The sequence below is a fragment of the Lontra canadensis genome, unplaced genomic scaffold (assembly GCF_010015895.1).
Source record: "Lontra canadensis isolate GAN:19392208 unplaced genomic scaffold, GSC_riverotter_1.0 scaffold158, whole genome shotgun sequence".
In the NCBI taxonomy this organism is placed as follows: domain Eukaryota; kingdom Metazoa; phylum Chordata; class Mammalia; order Carnivora; family Mustelidae; genus Lontra; species Lontra canadensis.
This window is the reverse complement of record NW_022631152.1, coordinates 913827-937603: the sequence shown is the minus strand read 5'-3', so window position 1 is coordinate 937603 and position 23777 is coordinate 913827. Positions and strand designations below refer to the sequence as shown.

Sequence of the window (23777 nt, the reverse complement as noted above, 5' to 3'; positions counted from 1 at the left end):
TTTCAAAAAACACTGTGACATTATTGTGATTGGCACACCATTTTCTATATAAAATATTATTTATAAATCTAATATATGGAAATTCCTGGCCAGATTAAGGTTTTCACTTAAGAGGCAAATTATTTAGAAACCTTAATAAAATAATTCAGTAGAAATGAATTTACTATTTGTGGAAAAAATATTCTACCACTTAAATGCACAAGAAACAATATGGAACAATGGCAGTGCTTTAATCTGTATTCTATAATCTGCTAAATTGAAATAAAAACATTAACAGCACTTTTATATCAAAAATGTAATTACCTCCCTGAGCTATTCTGGCATAATTAAACAATAAAATACTAACAGTGTAATAAATTTCACCATGGTTGTCACAATAAAAATAAAAATGTACTGTTGCTATTACTTTTTGTAAATCTAGTCATAGTACATTCCCAGTGCTAACATATCATGACATATGTTGGTTTATTATCTTTTCATACCAATTGTGGAGCTAGATACAAATACTAATATTGAGCTACTTAATCTTAAATGCAAGTAAATTGATGAGAAAGTAAATTAAAACAAATAGCTAGTCGATAAATGGCGCTCCTTCAAAATCCCTTATGAGAATGCCATTTCAAGAAATGGATGTTATATGGAATTTCTCTTTGGACAACTCACTGATATTTAACAATTTACCATTTTTAAAACTTCCAAGATGCTTTTTAAAAAAAATTTAAACAAAAGTGGGAAAATAATGCAATGCCACTAAAAAAATCATTAGCAGTGTAATTAGCAATTTAGAGTACCATTATCCAACTTGTTCTACACAGAATGCAGCTGTGACTGTAATTCTGCATCTGTTTCTTTGGTCAAAATGGTATTTTGGTAGATGAGTAGTCCAGCTTAAAATGAAATATTGTTCTTTCCTGCCCTCAAACTGTTCTTTGGGAGATGGTAAAATTATTTGAATAGCAGAGACTGGCCATTTAGGAATTCATCCTCTTCTTGAAGTACAATTGTCATCATGGCAGGCTTTCAATACATTTTTACTTAGGATTAGGATATGTCAAGGTAGCCAGTGCCACAGCTAATATCCTGTAATAGAAAAATACATTGTTATGTTTGGCTCAATTCTGTACCTTTAAACCAAGGAGACTTAGCTTGACTTAGCTTGGTATCACATGGCCATTCCCTGCTAATTGCAGGTTCCTAGCATCTAGCCTGGGCCTTTCTTCAACATTTCTCTTCTATATTCTGACCTATTTCTGGTAATTTCTGCCTTTGTATTCTTGCCTCATCGTTTGTTGGCGCTCTATATTCATGTCTTAGAGCTGGGAGCTTTTGTTCTGGTGCTTAGTCTAGGATTCTCTCCTTCACTACACTTATGCTTCCATCTACTCCAGTAACAGCTTAGCCCATGCAAAGGAAAATCAGACATTCAAGATATACCTATAATTCCAAGAGTACCTAATTGCTGTAAAATTAGTAGTAATTCTAAGGTCATTTTGCCTTACCAGTATGATACTGAAGGAAGAAGACTGATATCCACAGAAAGGAGATGGCCCTTATATACCAGTTGGTTAAAGTGGAACCTATTCATTCTCATCTGCTGCTCTTTCCTCTCAGAGATGTTCTAAACTCCCAAATCCTGGTGTTCCCAAAGCATCTACAGACCTTCTTAGAGATAAATGCTCCATGATGTTAGGGAAAGTCTGCAAAAGTCATTTTCTTTAGGAGTCTTCTAATGGAGAAAACAGCTATGATATTGTGACCTTCCTTTAATATCTGGAATATATACTACAAGTACCATCATTTGCTGAACCTCCTACATTGTTGGGGGGGGGGTGGAGAGGAGTTAAAGAATGTTCCAGTTTTTCATCACCTACAATATTTTAGCTGCTCAAGTCATTGTCATCCAAATACTGCTTCTAGAAGAATTTTTAGAAATGAAGATGAATTATTTGTTACAAACTGCTGCCAGTGGCAATTCAGATGAATTTATAGGGATAGCTAGCTACCTAATCATGTACATAATCTTGTTCAGGCCACCTCAGAGAAGGAATGGAAGAAGCAGATGCTACAGGTAGGAAGGGAAGGACCATTCTTCCTACCAAGGCCAACTCAGTAGGCTTGCTGCTAGAAGGAATAGCAGTGCAAATTGGGGAAGGTGGGGGAGGTTGCTAATTTAGGCATGGATGCCCAGGCTAGATTACTCCCTTACTATTGGTAGGACACTTCTGACTATTCGTAGGGCCTAAACTTGGCTTATCTCTCTGGGACAAGACTTCTGCCACCTCCTAAAATTAGAAAGAACTTTGAGTTTCAGGACATTGGGAAATTTTATAGCTCTCATTCTGCAGTCCTACTTACTGATTTGGTTCAAATCTGCTTTCCTCTCTCCTTCCCTCCCTTTCCTTCCCTTCCTTCCTCTTTTATTACAGAAATTTTCAAATAAAATAGAATAATACAATGAACTTCTGTGTTCAACGATTATTAACATTTTGTTAATTTTGCGTCATATGTATATATGTATATGTACATATATGTGTGTATCTGTGTTTTTTTTTTCCTGGCATGTTTTACAGGACCCAGACATGTCATTTCATCAGAAAATTCTTCAGTATGTATTTCTAACAATAATGACTTTTTTTCATAACCACAGTGCCATTATCATCCTTATAAAATTAATACTAATTCCATAATAATATCTTCTACACAGTCCATATTCACATTTCTATGGTTGTTTCAAAATATCCTTTTATAGTTGGCTTATTAAAATCAGGATTAAAACAAGGCTTATACATTATAATATTTTTATATATATATCCTAAGTCTTTTTTTTTTTTTTTTTGACAGGCAGAGAGGCAGGCAGAGAGAGAGAGAGGAGGAAGCAGGCTCCCTGCGGAGCAGAGAGCCCAATGTGGGACTCGATCCCAGGACCCTGAGATCATGACCTGAGTCGAAGGCAGAGGCTTAACCCACTGAGCCACCCAGGCGCACTATCCTAAGTTTTTTTAAATCTAGTTAAGTTTCACCCTTTTTTTGTAATTTATTTTTTAAGAAAACTGAGGTATTTGTTTTGTAAGCGTATTTCATATTCAGGAGTTAATTGATTTGTTTCTTGTGGCGTCCTTCAAATGATTTCTCTGTTCTTCAGATTTGCTATGAAACTGGTAAAGTTAGAGGCTTGATTAGATTCTCATTCAAATTTTTGATAAGCATACCTCATAGATAGTGTGTATAGTTCCTATCTCATCCCCTCAAGAGCACAAAATGATCTGATTTTTGGTTCGGGTATTAATCACCTTGATTCACCCATAATAAAATTCCCATTAATCTTTCTTCAGTGTTTTTTTTTCATTGATGATTATTTCCTAGATCCTTTTTTTCACTATAGTTACAAAATAGTGTTTTTTTTTAACTTTTTATTATTAAGAATTTCAAACAGAGACAAAGGTAATGTACTACCTGTTAATTACCAAGCTTTGATAATTCTTAACACAAGCCTACTTATTTCACTTACACTCCCTTATATACTTTAGTACCCCATACTAGACTATTTTGAAACAAACCTGAAATATCATCCATAAATACTTCAATGATTATTTTTAAAAGAGAAAACTTTTTTAAAAAAGATTTTTTTTATTTATTTGACAGAGACACAGCAAGAGAGGAAACACAAGCAGGAGGAGTGAGAGAGGGAGAAGCAGGCTTCCATCAGAGCAGGGATCCCGACATGGGGCTCGATCCCAGGACCCTGGGATCATGCTCTGAGCCGAAGGCAGACACTTAATGACTGAGCCACCCACGCACCCCAAAGAGAAAGACTTTTTAAAAAACTATAATAGTATTATCATATTTCTTGGAATTGATAATTCCTTCACCATCAAATGGACAGTCTTTGTTCATATCTTCTAATTATCTCATGTACTTTCTAATAGTTCTCTTTTTTTAATTTCAGGAATTTTTATTGATATATAATTCATATAACATTCATCATTTTAAAGTATACACCAGTAGTTTATAGTATACTCACTATGTTGAACAACCATCACCACTATCTGATTCCAGAACATTTTTATCACCCCCTCTCGCCAAAAATCCTGTATCTCTTAGCGTTTTCCTTTTTTTTTTTTTTTAAGGCTTTATTTATTTATTTGACAGAGAGAGACAGGGCGAGAGAGGGAACATGAACAGTAGGAGTGGGAGTAGGAGAGGGAGAAGCAGACTTCCCACTGAGCAGGCAGCCGGATGTGGGGCTCAATCCCAGGGACCTGGGATCACAACTGGAACCAAAGGCAGAATGACTGAACTACCGGGCACCCCTCTCTTAGCAGTTAAGTGGTGCTAACTTCCTCCTCTTCTCATCCCCTGGCAACTAATTTACTTGCTGTCTCTATGGATTTGCTCATCCTGGACATTTCATGTAAATGGAGTCATACAATATTGTGGCCTTCTGTGACTGACTGCTTTCATAACATTTTCACGTTTCATCATGTTGTTGTATGTAACAGTACTTCACTCCTTTTTATAGCTGAATCATATTTCAGTTTTCTTTAGATATTTAGGGGTGGAATTGCTGACTTACATGAGAATTCCATCCTTCTTGAAAAACTGTCAAACTCTTTTCTACAGCAGCTGCACCATTTTACATTCCCACTACCAATCAATGAGGAGGGTTCCAGTTTCTCCAGATCCTCCTTGCTATTATCTGATTCTTTGATTCTAGCCATCCTAGTAGGTATGAAGCAATATCTCATTGCAGTTTTAAGCATTTTTTAATGATATTGAGCATTTTATTACATGTTTATTGGCCATCTATATATTTTCTTTGGAGAAATATCTACTCAAATTAGTTACCCTTTTTAAAATAGGATTTTGTGCTTTTACTTTTGTGTATTCTGAATACCGTCACCTAATCACGGATTCTCTGGGTTGTCTTTTTACTTTCTTGGTAGCATCCCTTCAGTGCACAAAAGTTTTAAATTTTGATGAAGTCCAGTTTACTTCTTTGGTTGCATATACTTCTGGTGTCATATCTAAGAAACTGTTACCTAATTGAGTTAATTTGGCACATGATGTGAGAGTAGGGGCATGTATATTCAGTTGTCCTAGCAGTATTTGTTGAAAAGATATTCTTTCTGCCATTGAATGGTGTTGATACCCTTGTTGAAAATCAATGAGCTATAAATGTAAGGATTTATTTCTGGACTCTCAAGTTACTCCATTCATCCCTGACTGTCTTTATGTCACTACCACACTTTCTTAATTAAGTTTTCAAAATAAAGTTATAATTACTGTAAATTTGAAATCAGAAAACGTGAACAATAAATTTTTGTTGTTCCTTTTCAAAATTGCTTCTATTTTGCATCTGTTGCAATTTCATAGGAATTTTAAGATCACCTTTTCCATTTCTGAAAAACAGCCATTTGGAATTTTGACAGGGATTACAGATCAATTTTGGGAATTTGCCATCTTAACATTAATAATTCACCCAACAACAGCAGAACATACACTTTCTCATGTATTCTCTCAAAACAGCATCCCTATCCAGGCCACTTTCAAAAGCTTTAGATTGTGGAAGTAGAGTTGCAGATAAAGTGTTCAAGTTCTAGGGAGATTTTCCATGAAAGCCATTGTTTGAATAGCAGTGTTGGGAGTTCCTTTGCCTCACTCCTTCCCCTCACCAAGAGGGAAAAGGAGGTGATGCTGTGGATCCTGGCCCAAGAAATTTGCCGGATCAGCTGCCTATACTGACCCTATCTATCCTGCTTTTTCTACTATTTTCTTCGTGTTCCTTGAACTTTTCTGATCGCAAATCACTTACCCGCCATGGCTACATTCTGTGCCTCTGGGAGGAGGGCAGGTAGATGAATCTCATCCTTCTCCTGAAAGTAAGCTGGCTTTCTCTGTGAAGTTGGGGCCTGCTGGGCTTTCAGTAATATGAGGCCATCATCTGGCCGATGCTCTGATAGAAGTGGCACTTCTTGGACTGGAGCAGTATGCATCCCTTGGCTTGATGGCTTAGACATCCAGTTGTAGCACCAGTCTCATTTGCATCTTTGCTTCTGCATGTTCTCTTTCGGCCACCTCTCACTTCCCAATACTGAATACCTCACCAGGTCTGGGGACACAGAGAGATTCTAGGCCCTTGGAAGACATCTTAAAGGTGAACTCCACTGCCTTGCCCTCCTTCCTTCAAGCTCTGGAAGCCCTCCATGTCACATAGGCATTAATATTCTAGTGATATGCTAGATTGAGTGAGGAAACTAAAATTCAGAGTAAGTGGTATACCCACAATAGCACAGCTAAGACACAGCTGAACTATTATATGAGCCCAGGCTGCCTTCCATATAACATAGCTGCTTTTCCTTTAGTGTACCTAAAGTGTTTTTCCTTTAGTCGTTTATGAATCTTCATTCTATTTGGCAAAATCTAATTTCTAAAACTTTGGTTCATATTATCTTTATGGTTGACTAAATTTATTAAAATTTTTTTAAAGATTTATTTACTTACTTGGTGGGGGCAAATGAAGAGGGAGAGAGAATCCCAGGAAGATTCTCCACTGAGCAAGGAGCCCAGCGTGGGTCTTGATCCCATGACTCTGGGATTATAACCTGAGCTGAAATCAAGAGTTAGACACCTAACCAACTGAGCCATCCAGGTGCCCCTGAAATGTTTTGAAATATTGGATTGATTCAGTAAGAACAAAGTTTTTAAAAATATTCATATGGAAAAAAATAATCTCCATCTTTATCTCACTTGATACACAAAAGTTAATTCAAGAAGTATCATAAGCGTAAAGTAAAAGTTAAAAGCATCAGGCTTCTAGAAAGAAATACAAGAAGTTATCATTGAGACCTAAATTCAACAAAAGTTCATACAACAGAAAAAGTACTAACTACAGAAGATAAAGTTAATAAGGTAGACTTTTATCAAAACTAAAAATTTTTCCTCTTCAAAAGCCATCATTAGAAAATGAATAGCCAGAGTGCCTGGGTGGCTCAGTTGTTAAGCGTCTGCCTTCAGCTCAGGTCATGATCCCAGGATCCTGGGATTGAGCCCTGCATCAGGCTCCCTGCTCAGCGGGAAGCCTGCTTCTCCCTCTTCCACTCCCCCTGCTTGTGTTCCCTCTCTTGTTGTGTCTCTCTCTGTCAAATAAATAAATAAAATTTAAAAAAAAAGAAAGAAAAAGAAAATGGATAGTCAAACCAGGGATTAAGAAGAAAATATTTGTCATACATCTATCTGGCAAAAGACTTGTATCTATAATATATAAATTAACAATAAAAAGTACAATAAAAATGTACAAAAACTTGAACCAACATGTCACAAAAAATTTAAATGAATAGGAAAAAGTGTTATGAATATGAAAAAGCATATGAAAAAGTGTTCAACATCATTCATCATTGGAAATACAAATGAAACCCACAAATGGATACCACTCCCGCCCACTGGAAGAGCTAAATAACAAAACAGAATGGCTTTTAAAAAACAACAACACTAGAGGAACTTGACTGCCTCGAGTTGTAGAACTTGCAACTCTTGATCTCAAGGTCCTGAGATCGAGGCCTATGTTGGGAGTAGAGATTGCTTAAAAAAAAAAAAGGGGGGGGGCACCTGGGTGGCTCATTTGGTTAAGCATCTGCCTTTGACTCAGGTCATGGTTTTGGATTGAGCCCCACTTCGGGCTCCCCATTCAGTGGCGAGTCTGCTGCTTTTCTTTCTCTCTCTGCCCCTCCCACCAACTCATGTTCTTCCTCTCAAATAAATAAATAAATAAATAAATAAAAATCTTTTAAACAAACAAACATGAGAATGACTAAAACAGTGCTAAAGACTGATAAGGATGTCGAGCAGCTGGAACTCTCTTTTACTGATGGGAATTTAAAATGACACATGCTTTGGAGAACTCCAGCTTTTATTTAGTTTTTTTTTTTTTTAATTTTTTAAAATATTTTATTTATTTATTTGACAGAGATCACAAGCAGGCAGAGAGGCAGTCAGAGAGAGAGGAAGAAGCAGGCTCCCCGTGGAGCAGAGAGCCCGATGTGGGGCTCGATCCCAGGACCCCGGGATCATGACCTGAGCCGAAGGCAGAGGCTTTAACCCACTGAGCCACCCAGGTGCCCAAGATTTTTTTTTTTAAAGACTTACTTATTCTAGAGAGAGAAAGCATGCATGTGAGTGGGGGGAAAGGGGAGAGAGAGAATCTCAAGCTGACTTCCAGTTGAGTACATGGAGCCCTACCTGGGCTGGATCTCGTGACCCATGAGATCATGACCTGAGCTGAAATTACCAGGCTTAACTGACTGAGCCACCCAGGGACCCCGACATATACAAGAATGTTTTTAGCAACTTAATTCATAATAGCCCAAACTGGAAATAATCCAAATGTCTCCTAATCAGAAAGTGGAAAAACAAATTCTGATATATTTATACAAAGGAGCACTATTCAGCAATAAAAAGGAACACACTACTACCACATGCAATAATGTAGACAATCTCAAAAACAAACCCAAACCAAAAGTTACATTCTTAATTTATATGAAGTCCAAGAATAGGTAGAGGTATCAATGATTATAGGAATTAGAAAGCAGTTGCCTATGGACTAGAAAGTGGAAACTGAGTAGAAGGGTGTACAAGAAAACCTGAAATGGTTGAAATGTTCTATATCTTGTGTGGTAGTTGCATCAGAGTATACAGTTGTCAGATCTCCTCAAGCTGACCATTTTAATGTATGTAAATTATACTTTAATAAACAGACAAAAATATATTTGAGATGGAATTTACTTTATATTCTGAGAAACATGAGGATATATGAAGGAATGATGGGAAACAGCCATGAAAATATTTCATTAAAATCTCAGGAGTTACATACAGGACAGTTGCAGAATAGTGTTATCTTTAATATTCATATTTTAGGTGCACCTGTGTGGCACAGTCAGTTAGGTGTCCAGCTCTTGGTTTCAGCTCAGATCATGCTCTCAGGGTTGTGGGATTGAGGCTTGCATTGGGCTCTGTGCTCAGTGTGCCGTCTACTTAAAAATTCTCTCTCTCTCTCTCTGCCTTTCCTCCCCCTGCCAAAATATAAATAAATACATCTTTTAAAAAATATTTTAATATTTTTAAATTGTGGAACAATAATGAATATAAATAGAAACACCAGCGTATCAACTTTGTAAGCCAATGTTTCTTTATTTTTCTATTAAAATTTTTTTATCAAAGTAAAATTTATGTATTATAAAATCCACAGATCTTGATTGTACAATCCAATGAGTTTTAACAAGTGTATACCCCTGTGTATCAAACACCTAATCAAGAAATAGAACATTTCGGGGCGCCTGGGTGGCTCAGTGGGTTAAAGCCTCTGTCTTCGGCTCAGGTTGTGATCTCAGGGTCCCGGGATTGAGCCCCGCGTTGGGCTCTCTGCTAGGCAGGGAGCCTGCTTCCTCCTCTCTCTACCTGCATCTCTGCCTACTTGTGATCTCTGTCTGTCAAATAAATACATAAAAATCTTAAAAAAAAAAAATAGAACATTTCTATCACCATAGATCTAATATTTGGTTATATTCTTTCTCTACCATCTCTGTAAGATCATTGAGATTAGTGCAAAATGCTTTTGCATCCATAACTATTATAACAAATAACAATGAAACCCAACATTATTAGAACCATTAATAATGATAATCATGAAAAAAAAAAAAGAAAAGAATGATAATCATGGTAGCTGATAAGAAGTTAGTTGATCTCTAGGACTGTTCTGAGAACCCTAGGCCCAAACTATGAAAGGTACCCAAGACAGCTAATATTTAGAGTATTAAAATATAAACTCCATAATAGTATTAATAATTTATAATAATGTCTTAGGTAAGACATTCCAATGACCTAATTAACCAGTGTAAGGTTATGAAAAATTATCTCCCTTTAGATGCCCTAATTTTCTTTTGTTTCTGGTTATCCAAATATCTATAGTACCTGTGTTTTAAATATTTCACTGATAGCATAGGATAGTACTTCATAATAATAATAGCACATCCTTTCCATCATATTTCATCCCAAAAGAACCCTTAGTACTTTCTAGACTGTTTATAATAGGTAAAAATCAATGCAATGGAGGCACCTTTTTGGTAGAATATGCTTTAGACGAAGTGACAAAGCAAGCTACAGTTTGTGAAAGATATTGAAGGAGAATGTCTTCTATAGTTGAAATTATGAAGCGAACATTCTTTTCTTTTTTTATACAGAAAAATCAATGCCCAAATTTTAGTTTTGCTAATATACAAGGTTTGACCACTTTACAAAAAGTATGGTGGTATTTGGGCTGATCATAGCATCTTTTTTAATAGTGGCATTAACTATCTCTAAGGAGTCACTGAATATTATAAGCAGTTATAAATTATTATTATAGAATTATAACTTATTGATTTCTGTTTTCCTAATTTTATTTGCATCCTTAATTCCTTTCCTTCTCTAGCCAAATCTAGTCTGCTCACTTTTTCTTCCTCTGTTTTCTAAAGCATCTGGTAGCTAGCACTCCTCATTGCAGAGTGAAAAGAATGCTAGACTTCTCAATTTGTAGCTGTCTTCCCTGAAATCCCAATCTTAACTGTTCCTGGTATATGTTAGATGGGTTCTGGGATCACTTTTAAGCATCTTCAGGGTTTTAAAGTTAGAGGACCTTGACAAAACTTTGAGGGGAAAAAAAATCTTAGAGAAGTAAGATTATGCCTTTGTGTATATCAGTAGTCAGGTATATAAAAATATGTTAATTACTGAAGAACAATTTAGTGGGATAGTAAGGGATAGAATTTCATTTTTCCCTCTTTGTATAGTAATTGTAGACAGACATTTTTCCTCTTAACTAACACAAATGGCCTAAAAAAGAAGGCAGCAGAGAAGTCTCGGGATTTTTCCCCTCCTCTCCCCCAACTCCCCTGCCCAAGAAGTTTCAGTATTTTAAGATAAGGGGGAAACACACACACACACACACACACACAGACTTATTTTATGAAAGCTAGAAAATGGTTTTCAAGGAGAAATGTATGATCTATAGTTGTAATGTTTAGATATTTGGCAATTGGAAAAAATAATTTTTTGGTAAAATAGGAAAACAGATTGACATAAATGTACATTAGTGTAGTGACTTCCATTTCTTGTACATACACAGTGAAATAGTTCTGGGAAAGGTAGGGTAGGATTGGATAAATGTCATAGTTTATGACTGAATACATATAAGCAGGTAAAAACTCAAGATGAAGAGGTAATAATAACCATCTGATAAAGAGACTTAAAAACCTTTTCACCCTACAATAAAGATTGCTTTAGAGTTATAACTTGATATTATAGTTTGATTTTTAAAAAAGATATTGGTTACATTTGTGGCTACCGTGGATACATAAAATAAAGAATGGAAAGCCTTCTGGTTCCCCAATATGGAAAAGTATTTATCATTTAAAACCTTAACTGTAAAAAAAAAAAAAAGATTCTATAGATTCTGGAACTAATACCAAGATTATTGAAAAAGGTGACACAGTCACTATTCTGCCAAGGTGTCTTAGAAATAAAGAATCGTTGACAATGGAGAATTATATAACTATTTCAAGTCAGCTACCAAAATAAGTTTAATTCTACAATGTTAGTAACATCATAACCTTCAGACCTTTTTTAATCCCCTAAATCCAGTCTATGCCATCTGTAGCACTTCTGGATTTCAGGTTTTTCATACCTTTCATTTCTGCTTATCTAAGCCTCATCCTTCCTCCTCACAAGAATCCTTCTGTAAAATTACCGCAGCCCACTTTGATTTTCCTTTCCTCTCAATTCTTGTAGCACCTATACTACTGTTAGGTAGTTAAGACCTCTACTACTGTTTAGACCCTTCTCTGCTGTTCATGAGGCCAGAATAATTTTTTCTCTTTCTTTGTACACATTAGTTAGCAAGCACTGGGTGATTAGTAAGCATTACAGAAAAGAGTTTAAAAGGAATTCAGAAGAACAAGCAATTAATAGTGTGATAATGGTTGTTTGAAGGAAGTGGATCATAAATGGGGACCTAAACCGAAGAACGATTTCATCCTGGGGAAGATAAGAAAGGGCATTCCAGCCTAGGATCACAGAATGTGATTAAGTGACTGGGATACGGGTGTCATTTCATATTGGAAGAATGAACTAATGAACAAATGAATGAATTCAGAGTGGCTTGGCCAAAGTTATTGGACTATTCCTTTTACATCATTCATTCATTACATATTTTTGAGTTCTAGACCACAAAGATGAAGAAATATTTATTTTTAGGAATTCAGATTTTAATGGGGCAGACAGAAATGTAAAAAATTATTAAAATAATTCGTAATCTTATCGGAGACGATAGTCTCCAATGAGAGGTATGCACAAGGTGTGTAAGGAACAGAGGAGAGGATAGAAGGATATCCTATAGGACAGGCCGAATTCTCAAGGGCCTTAAATGTTAATACTCAATTGTTTGAACATTATTTTGCTTATTTTTTTTAAAGATTTTACTTATTTATTTGACAGAGATCACAAGTAGGCAGAGAGGCAGGCAGAGAGAGAGGGGGAAGCAGGCTCCCTGCTGAGCAGAGAGCCCAGTGCAGGGCTGGATCCCAGGACCCTGAGATCATGACCTGAGTTGAAGGCAGAGCCTTAACCCACTGAGCCACCCAGGTGCCCCAACATTATTTTGCTTATTCTTAAGACAAGTCACTATGTCAGAGCAACTTTGTGAAGGTTTAAGAAAGCACTTACCCCTCCTAGGATTTCCTTGTGGGTTTTACTACCAGTACTTCTGAGAGTTTCCCTGGCCCAGCCCCATAATTATACCTCAGGTTCAGCAGACCGCGCAAGTCAGGATATAACTGGAATAGTCAGTCATCTCTAAACTGTTTGGAAATACCATCTCAGAAGGTAGTAAACCTTTAATATTAAATTTTCACAAATACCTAATTGAGATGCCCTAATCAGTGTGGAGACCTGAAATATCTACAAAACTTTAAGAATAGTGTTCATTTTGGAAATGATAATTGAGTGTATTTAAATTCCGAAAAGAAAGAGCAAGGAAAATAATGCTGGTTTGAATTTTACAAGTTTTAAAAGGCATTCTCAAAGAACTAAACATAAGTATTTTTGTCTCAAATTAATATTTATTTTCAGTCATTCGATTCTTCAAAAATCACAAGGAAGAAAAGTATTACCACTTACTCTCCAACAACTGGAACTTGTCAAATGAGCCCATTTGCTTCTCCTGCAAGCTTTAAAGAACAGGAGCACAAAAATGAACCATCAAATGGTTAGTTGAACATTCTTTTCCATTTATTGTAATATTTTTCTAGTTACTGGTTAAACCAGAATTTTTATTTAATAATATATGGATCTTGTTGCAACTGTTTTTTTCTTAAGGAATTCAACATAAAGAAGTCTAGTATATATAGGTATGACTTTGGACAGAAATGTAAACTTTCTAGGCACTTATCTTAAAATGCTACTGCAGACTTTGTTCCCTTACTATCCCATCCATTAAATAGAAATTATGGTCTGACTGCCTTCAGCTACTATCAATTATAGTGGTTACAGATATACCCCTTAACAAGCTATCCATCATGTGCATAAATTAAAGGGCATATAATTCAGGTACTGCTGCACTATAGTTTAAGAGAGATACTTATAAATGTTATTTTTATTCATGTTGTCTATTTAGTTTTTTTTTTTTTTTTTTTTTTTTTTTAAGATTTTATTTATTTATTTGTCAGAGACAGAGGGAGAGAGAGCGAGCGAGCACAGGCAGACAGAGAGGCAGGCAGAGGCAGAGGGAGAAGCAGGCTCCCTGCCGAGCAAGGAGCCCGATGTGGGACTCGATCCCAGGACGCCGGGATCATGACCTGAGCCGAAGGCAGCCGCTTAACCAACTGAGCCACCCAGGCGTCCCTGTCTATTTAGTTTTATCCACATTTCATTTATCTTTATATAGCTTGCTTTTATTTATTATATTTCATTCCCTTCTTTTCCTTTACTATCTTAAATGCATTTGCAAAAAAGTTTGTAGGGTTTTCCACTAGAGAATAACCTAATTTTAATATGAAATTGTTTATTTTAAAATATTTAGTTTAATTTCGACCATGCATATTTCTGTTCTCTTGTAGTTTATTGCTAAAATATTTATTTCAAAGATATATGATTCTAGATTTCATAGATTTAATTTTTAATATTATAAAAGGTCATGAATCAGTGACATGTCAGATTTCTATAATATAAAATTCTAAGTAGGCTCAAATTTAATAAAATATATTTTAGATGTGCTGTGATTAGCCTAATTCATATTTTATTGTTTAACATTTATTGAGTGCTAAGAATATACTAGAAGCTACACAGAAACAAAGAAATCTCATTTTACCTAATTTGTTGTAATGAAACCCATAATGAGATCTTAAACTTTTGATTGACTTTTATTTTACTTAAATCAAGTGCTTTTTATCTTAAAGCTATTACTATTAGGTTTGCTTTCACAAAAATGTATGAAGATGTATACATTTTCTTCAAGCTCTATCTGTTTTTAATACACTTAATATATCTTTTGTTTAAAATTAAAAATTAGTGCCTAAGAGATGGCACATCTCTATACTGAAATATGAATAGATTTTAAGTGTACGTATTCAATTTCCATATTGAAATTAAATATGGACTTAAGGGAACATTCCTTTTGCCCATAAAAAGATTGGCCACATGATCCCGATTGACATTTAAGTGGATAATTATCACAGATTATAGTACTAAGTAAGCTCTTTTTTAAAAAGTCTTATAGCAAGTGTTCCTGGGGTGCTGGTAATATTCTATTTTTTAACTTAAATAGTGGTTACACTGATTCATTAAACTGTACATATATATATGTTTCATATACTCTTCGAGATATATATATCTATATATATATCAAAAGTCTCAACATAGAATTCTCTAGGATCTTATATCACATTATGTCATTTGTAATCATTACATTGCTTGTCCTAATATGTTATACATGTTTTAGAAATAAGAAATCCTGAGTCATAAAGTAAAAGTTCCATTTAAGTTCCATGAGATCGTAATTTAAGTTATGATCTCATAACTTCTATTAACAATTCTCAGTTTTTAAATATTGTACAAAACATAAGATGCCACTTAAATAAGTACTTTTATTTAAATAGCATTTTCAAGGGCATTTTAAGTGCAATTCACTTCCCATCACACTTGGGATATAATTCAAAACCTAATCATAACTTCTAAGGCCATACATCATCAAATTCCTGACCACCTCGTCTATCTCCTTTTCTGTTACCCTTCCCATGTTTACACTACTTTAACCACTCTTAGTTTCTTGCTATTCATCAATCATGTTAAACCCCTTCCTGCCACAAGGTCATTGCACTTACAGGTCTCTCAGCCTGTATTCCTTCTGGAATACTCTTCCTCTAGGTATTCATATGTATTTTTTATGTACATTTGAACTATATATTATGTGAACAGATGTTTATTATTACATTTAAATACATTTATACTTATAAAAAAAGAAAATTCTGTTCCTAGTTCTTCCCTCTACTTAGACTTCTTTTGGCCCCATGTGGGCCAAAAACAGGGTGAGTGAGTTTATACTTTTGAGAGATATGTATTTAATTTAAAAAGTGAGTTTATTAAAAAAAGTGATTTATAAAAAAGTGAGTTTACACTTTTGAGAGATAAATATTTATTTACTTACCATCATATATATTTTTCATTGTTATGTATGTTCATATGTGTGTGTTATCATTATTTTGCGGCCCTCCCCTGCCCCTTAGCAAATTTCTCCAAACTATTATGCTTTTCAATAAAGATGAAGGATGCATCAGACTTATTATTTAATAATTAGAGTAGAAGGATAAACAACAAATTTGCATAGTCAAAGAGAATATTTGTGAATTAGATAATAGATCTGTAGAAATCAGCCAGACTGTAGCAATGTGATAACACAAAGATAAAGAAATGGAGAACATGATATAATGGTAAAGAGAAATTATGAATAGACTAAGAAGCTCCAATATATGTCAGATAGGAGTTCCACAAGGAGAAAATAAGGAGAATGGGCTGAAGCAGTATTCTAAGATAAAAGGACTATCAATTTTTCATAATTTCAATTTCACAGTTAAGGCAAGATGGGAATTTCCAGACTGGAATAGCATACTTAGTCTGAGCAGGATGAATAAAAACAAACCCACACATAGTCATATGGTAAAATTGCAGATTGTCAAAGACAAAGAGAAAAGGCCACCGGAGGAAAGACATATAACCCCCAAGGAAATGACAGACTGATTGTAGACTTTTCATCTATATCAACAGACTCCAGCAGGAAGTGGGATAATACCAACTAAAAATCACAGCTGAATATTTTTATTTAGGAATGAAGATGAAATAAAGATTTATTTTTCAGACAAAGTCTGAGAGAATTTATCGTTCAGAGAGACTCCCTGAAGGGACTACTAAAAAATGTACTTGTAGAAGTAAACTGAGCCTCAGGTAAAGGAATGGAATGCAAAGAGCAATGGTAAGAAAATAAATTAGCAAACATGTTGGCAAATTTAATTATAAATCCAAATACAAAAATGTGACTACAAATTCTGCTGGCTATAGAAAAAAAGACAAACAATTTAAGATGGGGTTAAAAACAAATAATAGACTGTAATAGCATGGAACACTGATGAGGGAGCAAAATAAGCTAAAGTGTTTTAAGATTCTTATAATTTTTAGGGAGCAGAAGAATATCTGTTAACAGACTTTATAATTGTGCATGCATGTGTGTGTATGTGTGTTTTATTTACTTGCCTGTAAAAATGGGGAAAATAATAGTTTCTACCTCAGGATTGTTGTGACAATTAAATAAAGTAATATACAAAAAGCACTCAGAACATGGCCTGGCATGTAGTAAGTTTTCAATACATACTCTGTTTTTATTAATATCATTATTGTTTAGGCTTAAAGACGTAGGATGATTAAATGTAAAGGGACAGAAAAAAACAAAGCAAATATTAACTTTAAAAAATTAATAGCTGTTATAAGAATATTAATGTAGACAAAAATAGACTTGAAGACAAAAAAAGCTTTATTGAAGATATATGAATCTATTCATAGTGAGAGAAAGGAAGAGTCACTACTAGAAAAAGTTTCCTGAAACTATGTGCATCTAAAACAAAAACAAAACATAATGAAATAGGACAGGAGTACAAGGAGAGACTCACAAATCCCTAATTATAGTAAATTTTAAAGTACCTCCTTCAGAAACTGATGAAATAAATAAAACTTAGGAAGGGTATAAACAGTTTGAACATAGCTAGCAAGTGTGATCTAATGAGCTGTGGTCAAACAAGTGTAATACCCAACACATGATAAAGCATGACCTAAAACTTTTACAAAAATATAACCAGTCTGGAGTCGCAAAATACTAAAATTGCTGTCACATTCTCTGACCAAAATTTTGTGTAGTTAGGAATCAATAATAAAAAGGCAGTCCTCTATAAAAATTTTAGCCCATGTGTTTGGAAACCTAGAACATTCTAAATAATTCATTGTTCAGAAAAATCATAATGGAATATATAAAATATTTAGAATTGAATGATGATGACAATAAAAACTTAGAGGAAAACTTTAATCTAAATACTGCATTATACTAAAACAGTCCTTAGTGGAAATTTTATACTTATAAATGCATATATTTAGGAAGGAAGAATGATTGAAACTAATAAACCAAGCATTTAACTCAGAAGGATGGAAAAAGAATAGAATGAACCCCAAGAAATACAAGAAAGGAAATAGTAAAAGATAAAAAGTATTAAATACAAATAAAGTGTTAAATAGAAAACAAGGCAGTGATAAAGAAAAGCAACAAAATCAAAAGCAGTTTCTTTGAAAAGACTAATCAAATGGTAGACCTCTGGCAAGACTGATTTCTTTTTAAGTGGGAAAAGGAACAATATGTATTCCAAAGGAGCTGATAAATTACTATCAGCTTAAATATATGATGAGCAGTTTGAGATATATGAGCCAAATGCTTCTTAATGTGGTCCACAGTCTAATTTGGATGAAAGATTTTAAAACTTACCATTCTGCTTCTCAAATATTAATGTTTTAGTAGCTAAAAAGCAATTCTAATTTTCTCATTGATACCTTTCTGTTCAATAATATAGGTAATATTTTAAGAATATTACATTTCTTCCATGAGACTCAATAAAGGTATTTTGAATTTTAAAAAAGGAACCATTAACATTGTTATTTTTCATAAATTGATCCTCTAAAGCAGCTCTTTGCTCTCCACTCTTGTTTAATAGTAATAATTTGGTTAATTAAAAGAATAACATGCTTTCGGGGTGCCTGAGTGGCTCAGTAGGTTGGGTGTTGGACTTGGATCCTAACTCTGCCACTTACTAGTTTTAGAGCCTTGGATAAGATATGTGGCTATTCTGTGCCTCTGTTTCCTCACCTGTAAAATGGGAATGAGTGACCAATGCAGAGTTTTGCAGATTAGTTTATACATGTAACATTTAAAACAGTGCCTGGTCCTAAAAATACTATTTAAGTGTTAGCTGTTACCATTAACATCATTGATTGTATTTCTAAACATGATCTGTTGAAAATTATCTTAGAGAAGGGGCTTCCTGAGCCTTACCGGAAAGTCCAAATACAATTTTGATTTGTTTGTTAAAGGGTAGTTTTGGTTTTTTTTTTTTAAGATTTTATTTATTTGACAGACAGAGATCACAAGTGGGTAGACAGGCAGGCAGAGCAGGGGTGGGGTGGGGTGGGGTGGGGTGGGGTGGGGTGGGGTGGGGTGGGGGGGCGGGAAGCAGGCTCCCTGCTGAGCAGAGAGCCTGATGCAGGGCTCCATGCAGGGACCCTGAGACCATGACCTGAGCCAAAGGCAGAGGCTTACTGAGCCACCCAGGAGCCCCCAAATACAATTTTGAATGTAGCCCAGATTCAGCGATGGTACATATTTCACCAGTGTTTTATGAAACTGTCTTTAAAGGAAATCACATTCACAAGTATTTGTTATATATAACCTAGCAAGAAAAAGTACGTATAGAATCTGCAGCTGTTTACTGTATGTTAATTGCTAATAGAATGAAATGAAATAAAGAAAGCAATTATTAGTAACTGGAATACTCTTTCTTTTTTCTTCTTTTTTTAGGGGGGTGGAGGGGCAGAGGGAGAAGAAGTGAGAGAATCCCAAGTCACAGAGCCCAGTGCAGGGCTGGATCTCACAACCCTGAATTCATGACCTGAACCAAAATCAGGAGTCAGATGCTATAACCGACTGGGCCACCAAGGAACCCCAGTAACTGGAATACTCTTAATAATATATTGGAGTCCAAATAGTCTCTGCTAACTGATCCAAGTGTTATTCTTAGAGATATTAAAACTCCTCCTATTTAGCAATTGGAAAAGTATATTAGAAATGTAAGTCCTTCTATAAGAAGATTGAGATTAATGCTATTGATTATATTTTATAGAATAAGATATCTAATCCCCTTACCATAATAAAAATGTTTCAGCAGACATTGAACACCTGGTGAAAATTCAAATAAAGTATTCTTTTACTATTTCTCACCTAACTTTATTGACTGATGGTGCTAAAATGTGAAAATTAATTACAAGTTAAAGGAACAAAGTAATTTTAATATTTAATAGTGGACCTTTATTGAATGCAGACAGCATAGCACAAAATTCAGGAAATTAGTATTAACCTTTAGGCAAAGATTTTCTGAAAATAAGGTTTAATATGTATCATGGGATTTCATATCCAGCTTGATTTTTTTTTAAGAAAGATGGATTTTAACAGATTTTTTTCCTCAAGAGTTCTCTAAAGTCATAAATAAAATATCGTTACTGTTTTTCCCTTTAATGCTTTCTTAAATAAACTCTTACTATTTGGAATTTAAGGATAGAGACAAGTCAAATAATGAAAAGTTAAAACGAGAGAGATAACCAGTACTTTAGGAAGATCTCTAAATCATAACTTTTTCTCTTTTTAGAATTAAAGACTATTTTGAGTTAATTTAGTTATGATACAGTTTTGGGTTTTTTTGTTTTTGTTTTTTGTTTTTTTTTTTTTTTGAGAGAATCCATAAGATCTAAAGTAACAATGAGGGAAGTTATTGTTCACCAGTTTCTGAACCAACTTACTCAGTGAAATTATAAATATCAGAGAATAGAAAATATACATTAAATAAGCTCCTCCCCTAGTAATAGGAGCAAGTAAGAATAATGGAATAAAAATTAAATGAAGGAAAAGGGTGCCTGGGTGGCTCAGTGGGTTAAGCCTCTGCCTTCGGCTCAAGTCATGGTCTCAGGGTCCTGGGATCGAGGCCTGCATCAGGCTTTCTGCTCAGTAGGGAGCCTGCTTCCCAGTCTCTCTCTCTGCCTACTTGTGATTTCTCTCTCTGTCAAATAAATAAATAATAAATAAATAATATTATAATATAAATATATTAATAAAAGTAATTATAATAAATAATAAATAAAATTAAAAATTCTTTAGTGTAATTGTTTAAAGAAACAAACAACAAAACAGCTTCTGTTAAAAAAAATAAATAAATAAGTGAAGGAAAAAGTGTAAACCAGCATTGGGAAGTCTGTTCCAGACAGTACGTTAATATGTTAATGAATTACGTTTGAAAATTTAAAGAAATTGCCTTCGTGTTATTTCATCTAGAAGTATTGGACCCTCCTGCAGTAGTACATGGAGCTATACTTTCCAATTCATGTAGACATAGAGCATTTGGATTGTGGCTCATCTGCACTGAGATGTGCTATAAGCATAAAATATACACCATGTATCAAAGACAGTGTGAAAAAGAGAATATGAATGATCTCACTAATAATTTTATATTTTATATATAAAATATATAAAAATAAAGAAATGTCAAAATTGTAGTATTTTGAGTATGTTGGGTTAAATGAAATAATAAAATTTATTTCACCTGTTTTTCCTTTGTGAAGAATAAGGACATTGAGTTAAGTAATAGTTCCTGTGCCAGTTATTGAACAAATGGAACAACATAATAATACATAGTGTAAGGAGGTTGTCACCAACTATACATTTAAAAAATGATTTCTTTGGACTTCTTTTCATTAGTAGTAAAAAGTTTCGATTATTCATTCATTTGCTTGCTTATTCACTCGATAAACATTTATTAAAGGCCAGTGTATGTAAGATATTAAGAATTTTTTTGCTAATATGTCCTCAAATACTTGTTATACATCAAATATGTTTGAAGTGTATGTTATACTGTACCATGAAGTACAGTAGAACCAACAACTAAATGGAGAACTCATAAAACAATTATCTACTTGACCACTAATGAGTGCAAACATCATATTCTACTAGGCTGTAAAATCAAATTTACCTTTCAACCCCACACACAGGATCTTTCCAAGAATTTAGTAAATCATTATGCATTTTTTCAATATGTTTTTAAAATCAGGCACATTTATCAAATTTATTTTACTGTGACATCGCTAGAAACTTACTGTTTTGTAGATATAAATATCACCAACCGGGGCGCCTGGGTGGCTCAGTGGGTTAAGCCTCTGCCTTTGGCTCAGGTCATGATCCCAGGGTCCTGGGATCAAGCCGTGCATTGAGCTCTCTGCTTAGCAGGGAGCCTGCTTCTCCCTCTCTCTCTGCCTGCCTCTCTGCCTACTTGTGATCTCTCTGTCAAATAAACAAATAAAATCTTTAAAAAACAAAAATCACCAACCCACTGTTAACTTTGAGGCAAAAAATGGGAGTGAAATAATACAAACTGGAAACTTTAAGATGATATTGTTTATTAAAATATTTGACGAAAGTATCCTTTATAAAGATTGGGTTTTTTCTACATAAAGTCATCATGAATAAAATACTGGGTTACTGGGAAATTTTAAAAAATAGCTATTGAAAAATTATTCATAATAGTGATTTTTCTTTTCTATAGCAAATTCTAGGATACTTTTTCTTTACTTCTCTTTCATTAGTCTACCTTTTTATTCTCTATCTAAAGTTTGGTGATCTAAATTCTATTTAAAATTTGACAATTTCCCCCTTAACTTTAAGTTCTTCTTTTTACTCTATGTATGTATATAGGAAAGAGGAAAAAATTGAATCACCTCAGTTTAACCAAAAGGAAGGAATCTACAACAAAGGACAATGATGAGTAAGTTTATTGTTTTTGAAATAATAAATACATGTCTTGAAAGAAAAGAGTCATATTTCTTAAAGTAATAATTTAAGAGAAATAACTTATTTGCAAAAATTAAAAAGTTTATACCTGAGTCGATATATTCTTTTTTAAAGAAGTAAAATATTTTGTAATGCATTCTGAAGGGTTCATGTGATCATGATATGTGATAACTTTTTAAAAATATTTCTTCATTTGAGAGAAAGAGAGAGTGCAAGTGGGGTGAGTGGGGTGGGAGAGGGAAAGAGAGAATCTCAAGCAAACTCCTCACTGAGTGCAGAGCCCATGCAGGGCTCAATTTCAGGACCGTGAAATCATGACCTAAGAGAAAACCAAAAGTTGGACACTCAACTGACTGAGCCACTCAGGTGCCCCTATGAGATCTTAATTTTAATACTCATTGAGCACAGCTTGCCAGTCCATGAATAAGAGACCAGCTTAAGATAAATCTGGGGAAAAACGACCTTTTCAGATTTTATATGGATGGAAAAGTAATCCCTCATCTGGGAACATAGTGCCTAACAAATAGCTGGTTCAAGAGCTAGGAACACAGTGAATGAAGCCAGCACAGTAAGCGATCCAGAGGAACCCAGCATGCTTATATCCCAGCACCCAGCTATTTTCATACTGGCCAGCCAATGCTGCCTTGAATGAAGATAGTATTTACAAAATCTACTTCTCCTATATATTCTAGGAAGAATAGTTATATCTATCCACCGAGGCTGGAAAATTGAATTAACCAGAAGAGGGGGTTAAATTTTCAAAGTAGTTCTTATGTTCAGCTCATTGACCCTTTCAGCTATGTTGTCTTTGTGCCACGCAATATGATGGGTGGCTAAAAACAAAGAAATTGGGAGCTTATGGCTTTATGTTGTAAGTTAATATACCTTGCCAAACTTAGAAATAGGTTATAAGTTATGTTTCAAAATTTTTTTACTCATTTAAGTGGAATTCAGAATGCATTTTCCATATAAATAGTGTTGTAACTAGTGGTTATGACCCCAGAAGTCTATTTTTTTTCATAATGTAGCTGAACTATAGTATTAATCAGTACTAGTCTAGAGTAAAATATACAAAAATTGAATGCCATTTAGAGTACGACAAGGACAAAGAGAAGTGTTTCACAAAGAAATTTCTTTGTTTGGCATCTCCTACATCTATCATCATACCTCCTTTATTTGCTTTTACTAGATGCTTTTCCTAGCCACGCTCCCCCAGCTCCAAATATTTTCATTTTCCCTGTCCCACAAGTATTTTTGTTGTAAATTACTACAACTTCCTTCCCCTAGCAAAGTTCCCATTTCCTCGGTGAAACCAATTGCAACCAGATATTAAGAGGAAAGCATTCTTTGGGTTCCCAGGTGGCTCAGTTGGTTAAACATCCAACTCCTGGTTTCAGCTTAGCTCATGATCTTGGGGTCATGAGACTGAGTCCTGCATTGAGCTCCGTTCAGCATGGAGGCTCCTTCAGATTTGCTTCTCCTCCCACTGATGCTCTCCCTAAAAAAAAAAAAAATAAAAAATCTTTCCCAAAAAAGGGAAAGAATTCTCTTTTTGTTT

The 23777-nt window shown here is 34.6% G+C and overlaps 1 protein-coding gene across 2 annotated transcripts in view; it reads left to right on the top strand.

The window, feature by feature from the left end:
- Window positions 1-23777, top strand: part of ITGB3BP (integrin subunit beta 3 binding protein) — a 65362-nt gene that overhangs the window by 18828 nt on the left and 22757 nt on the right. For both annotated transcript variants that reach the window (XM_032844896.1, XM_032844895.1), the window contains exons 3-4: window positions 13156-13291; window positions 22124-22193. In XM_032844896.1, the coding sequence (XP_032700787.1) occupies window positions 13156-13291; window positions 22124-22193 (206 nt within the window). The remainder of the gene's footprint in view (window positions 1-13155; window positions 13292-22123; window positions 22194-23777) is intronic.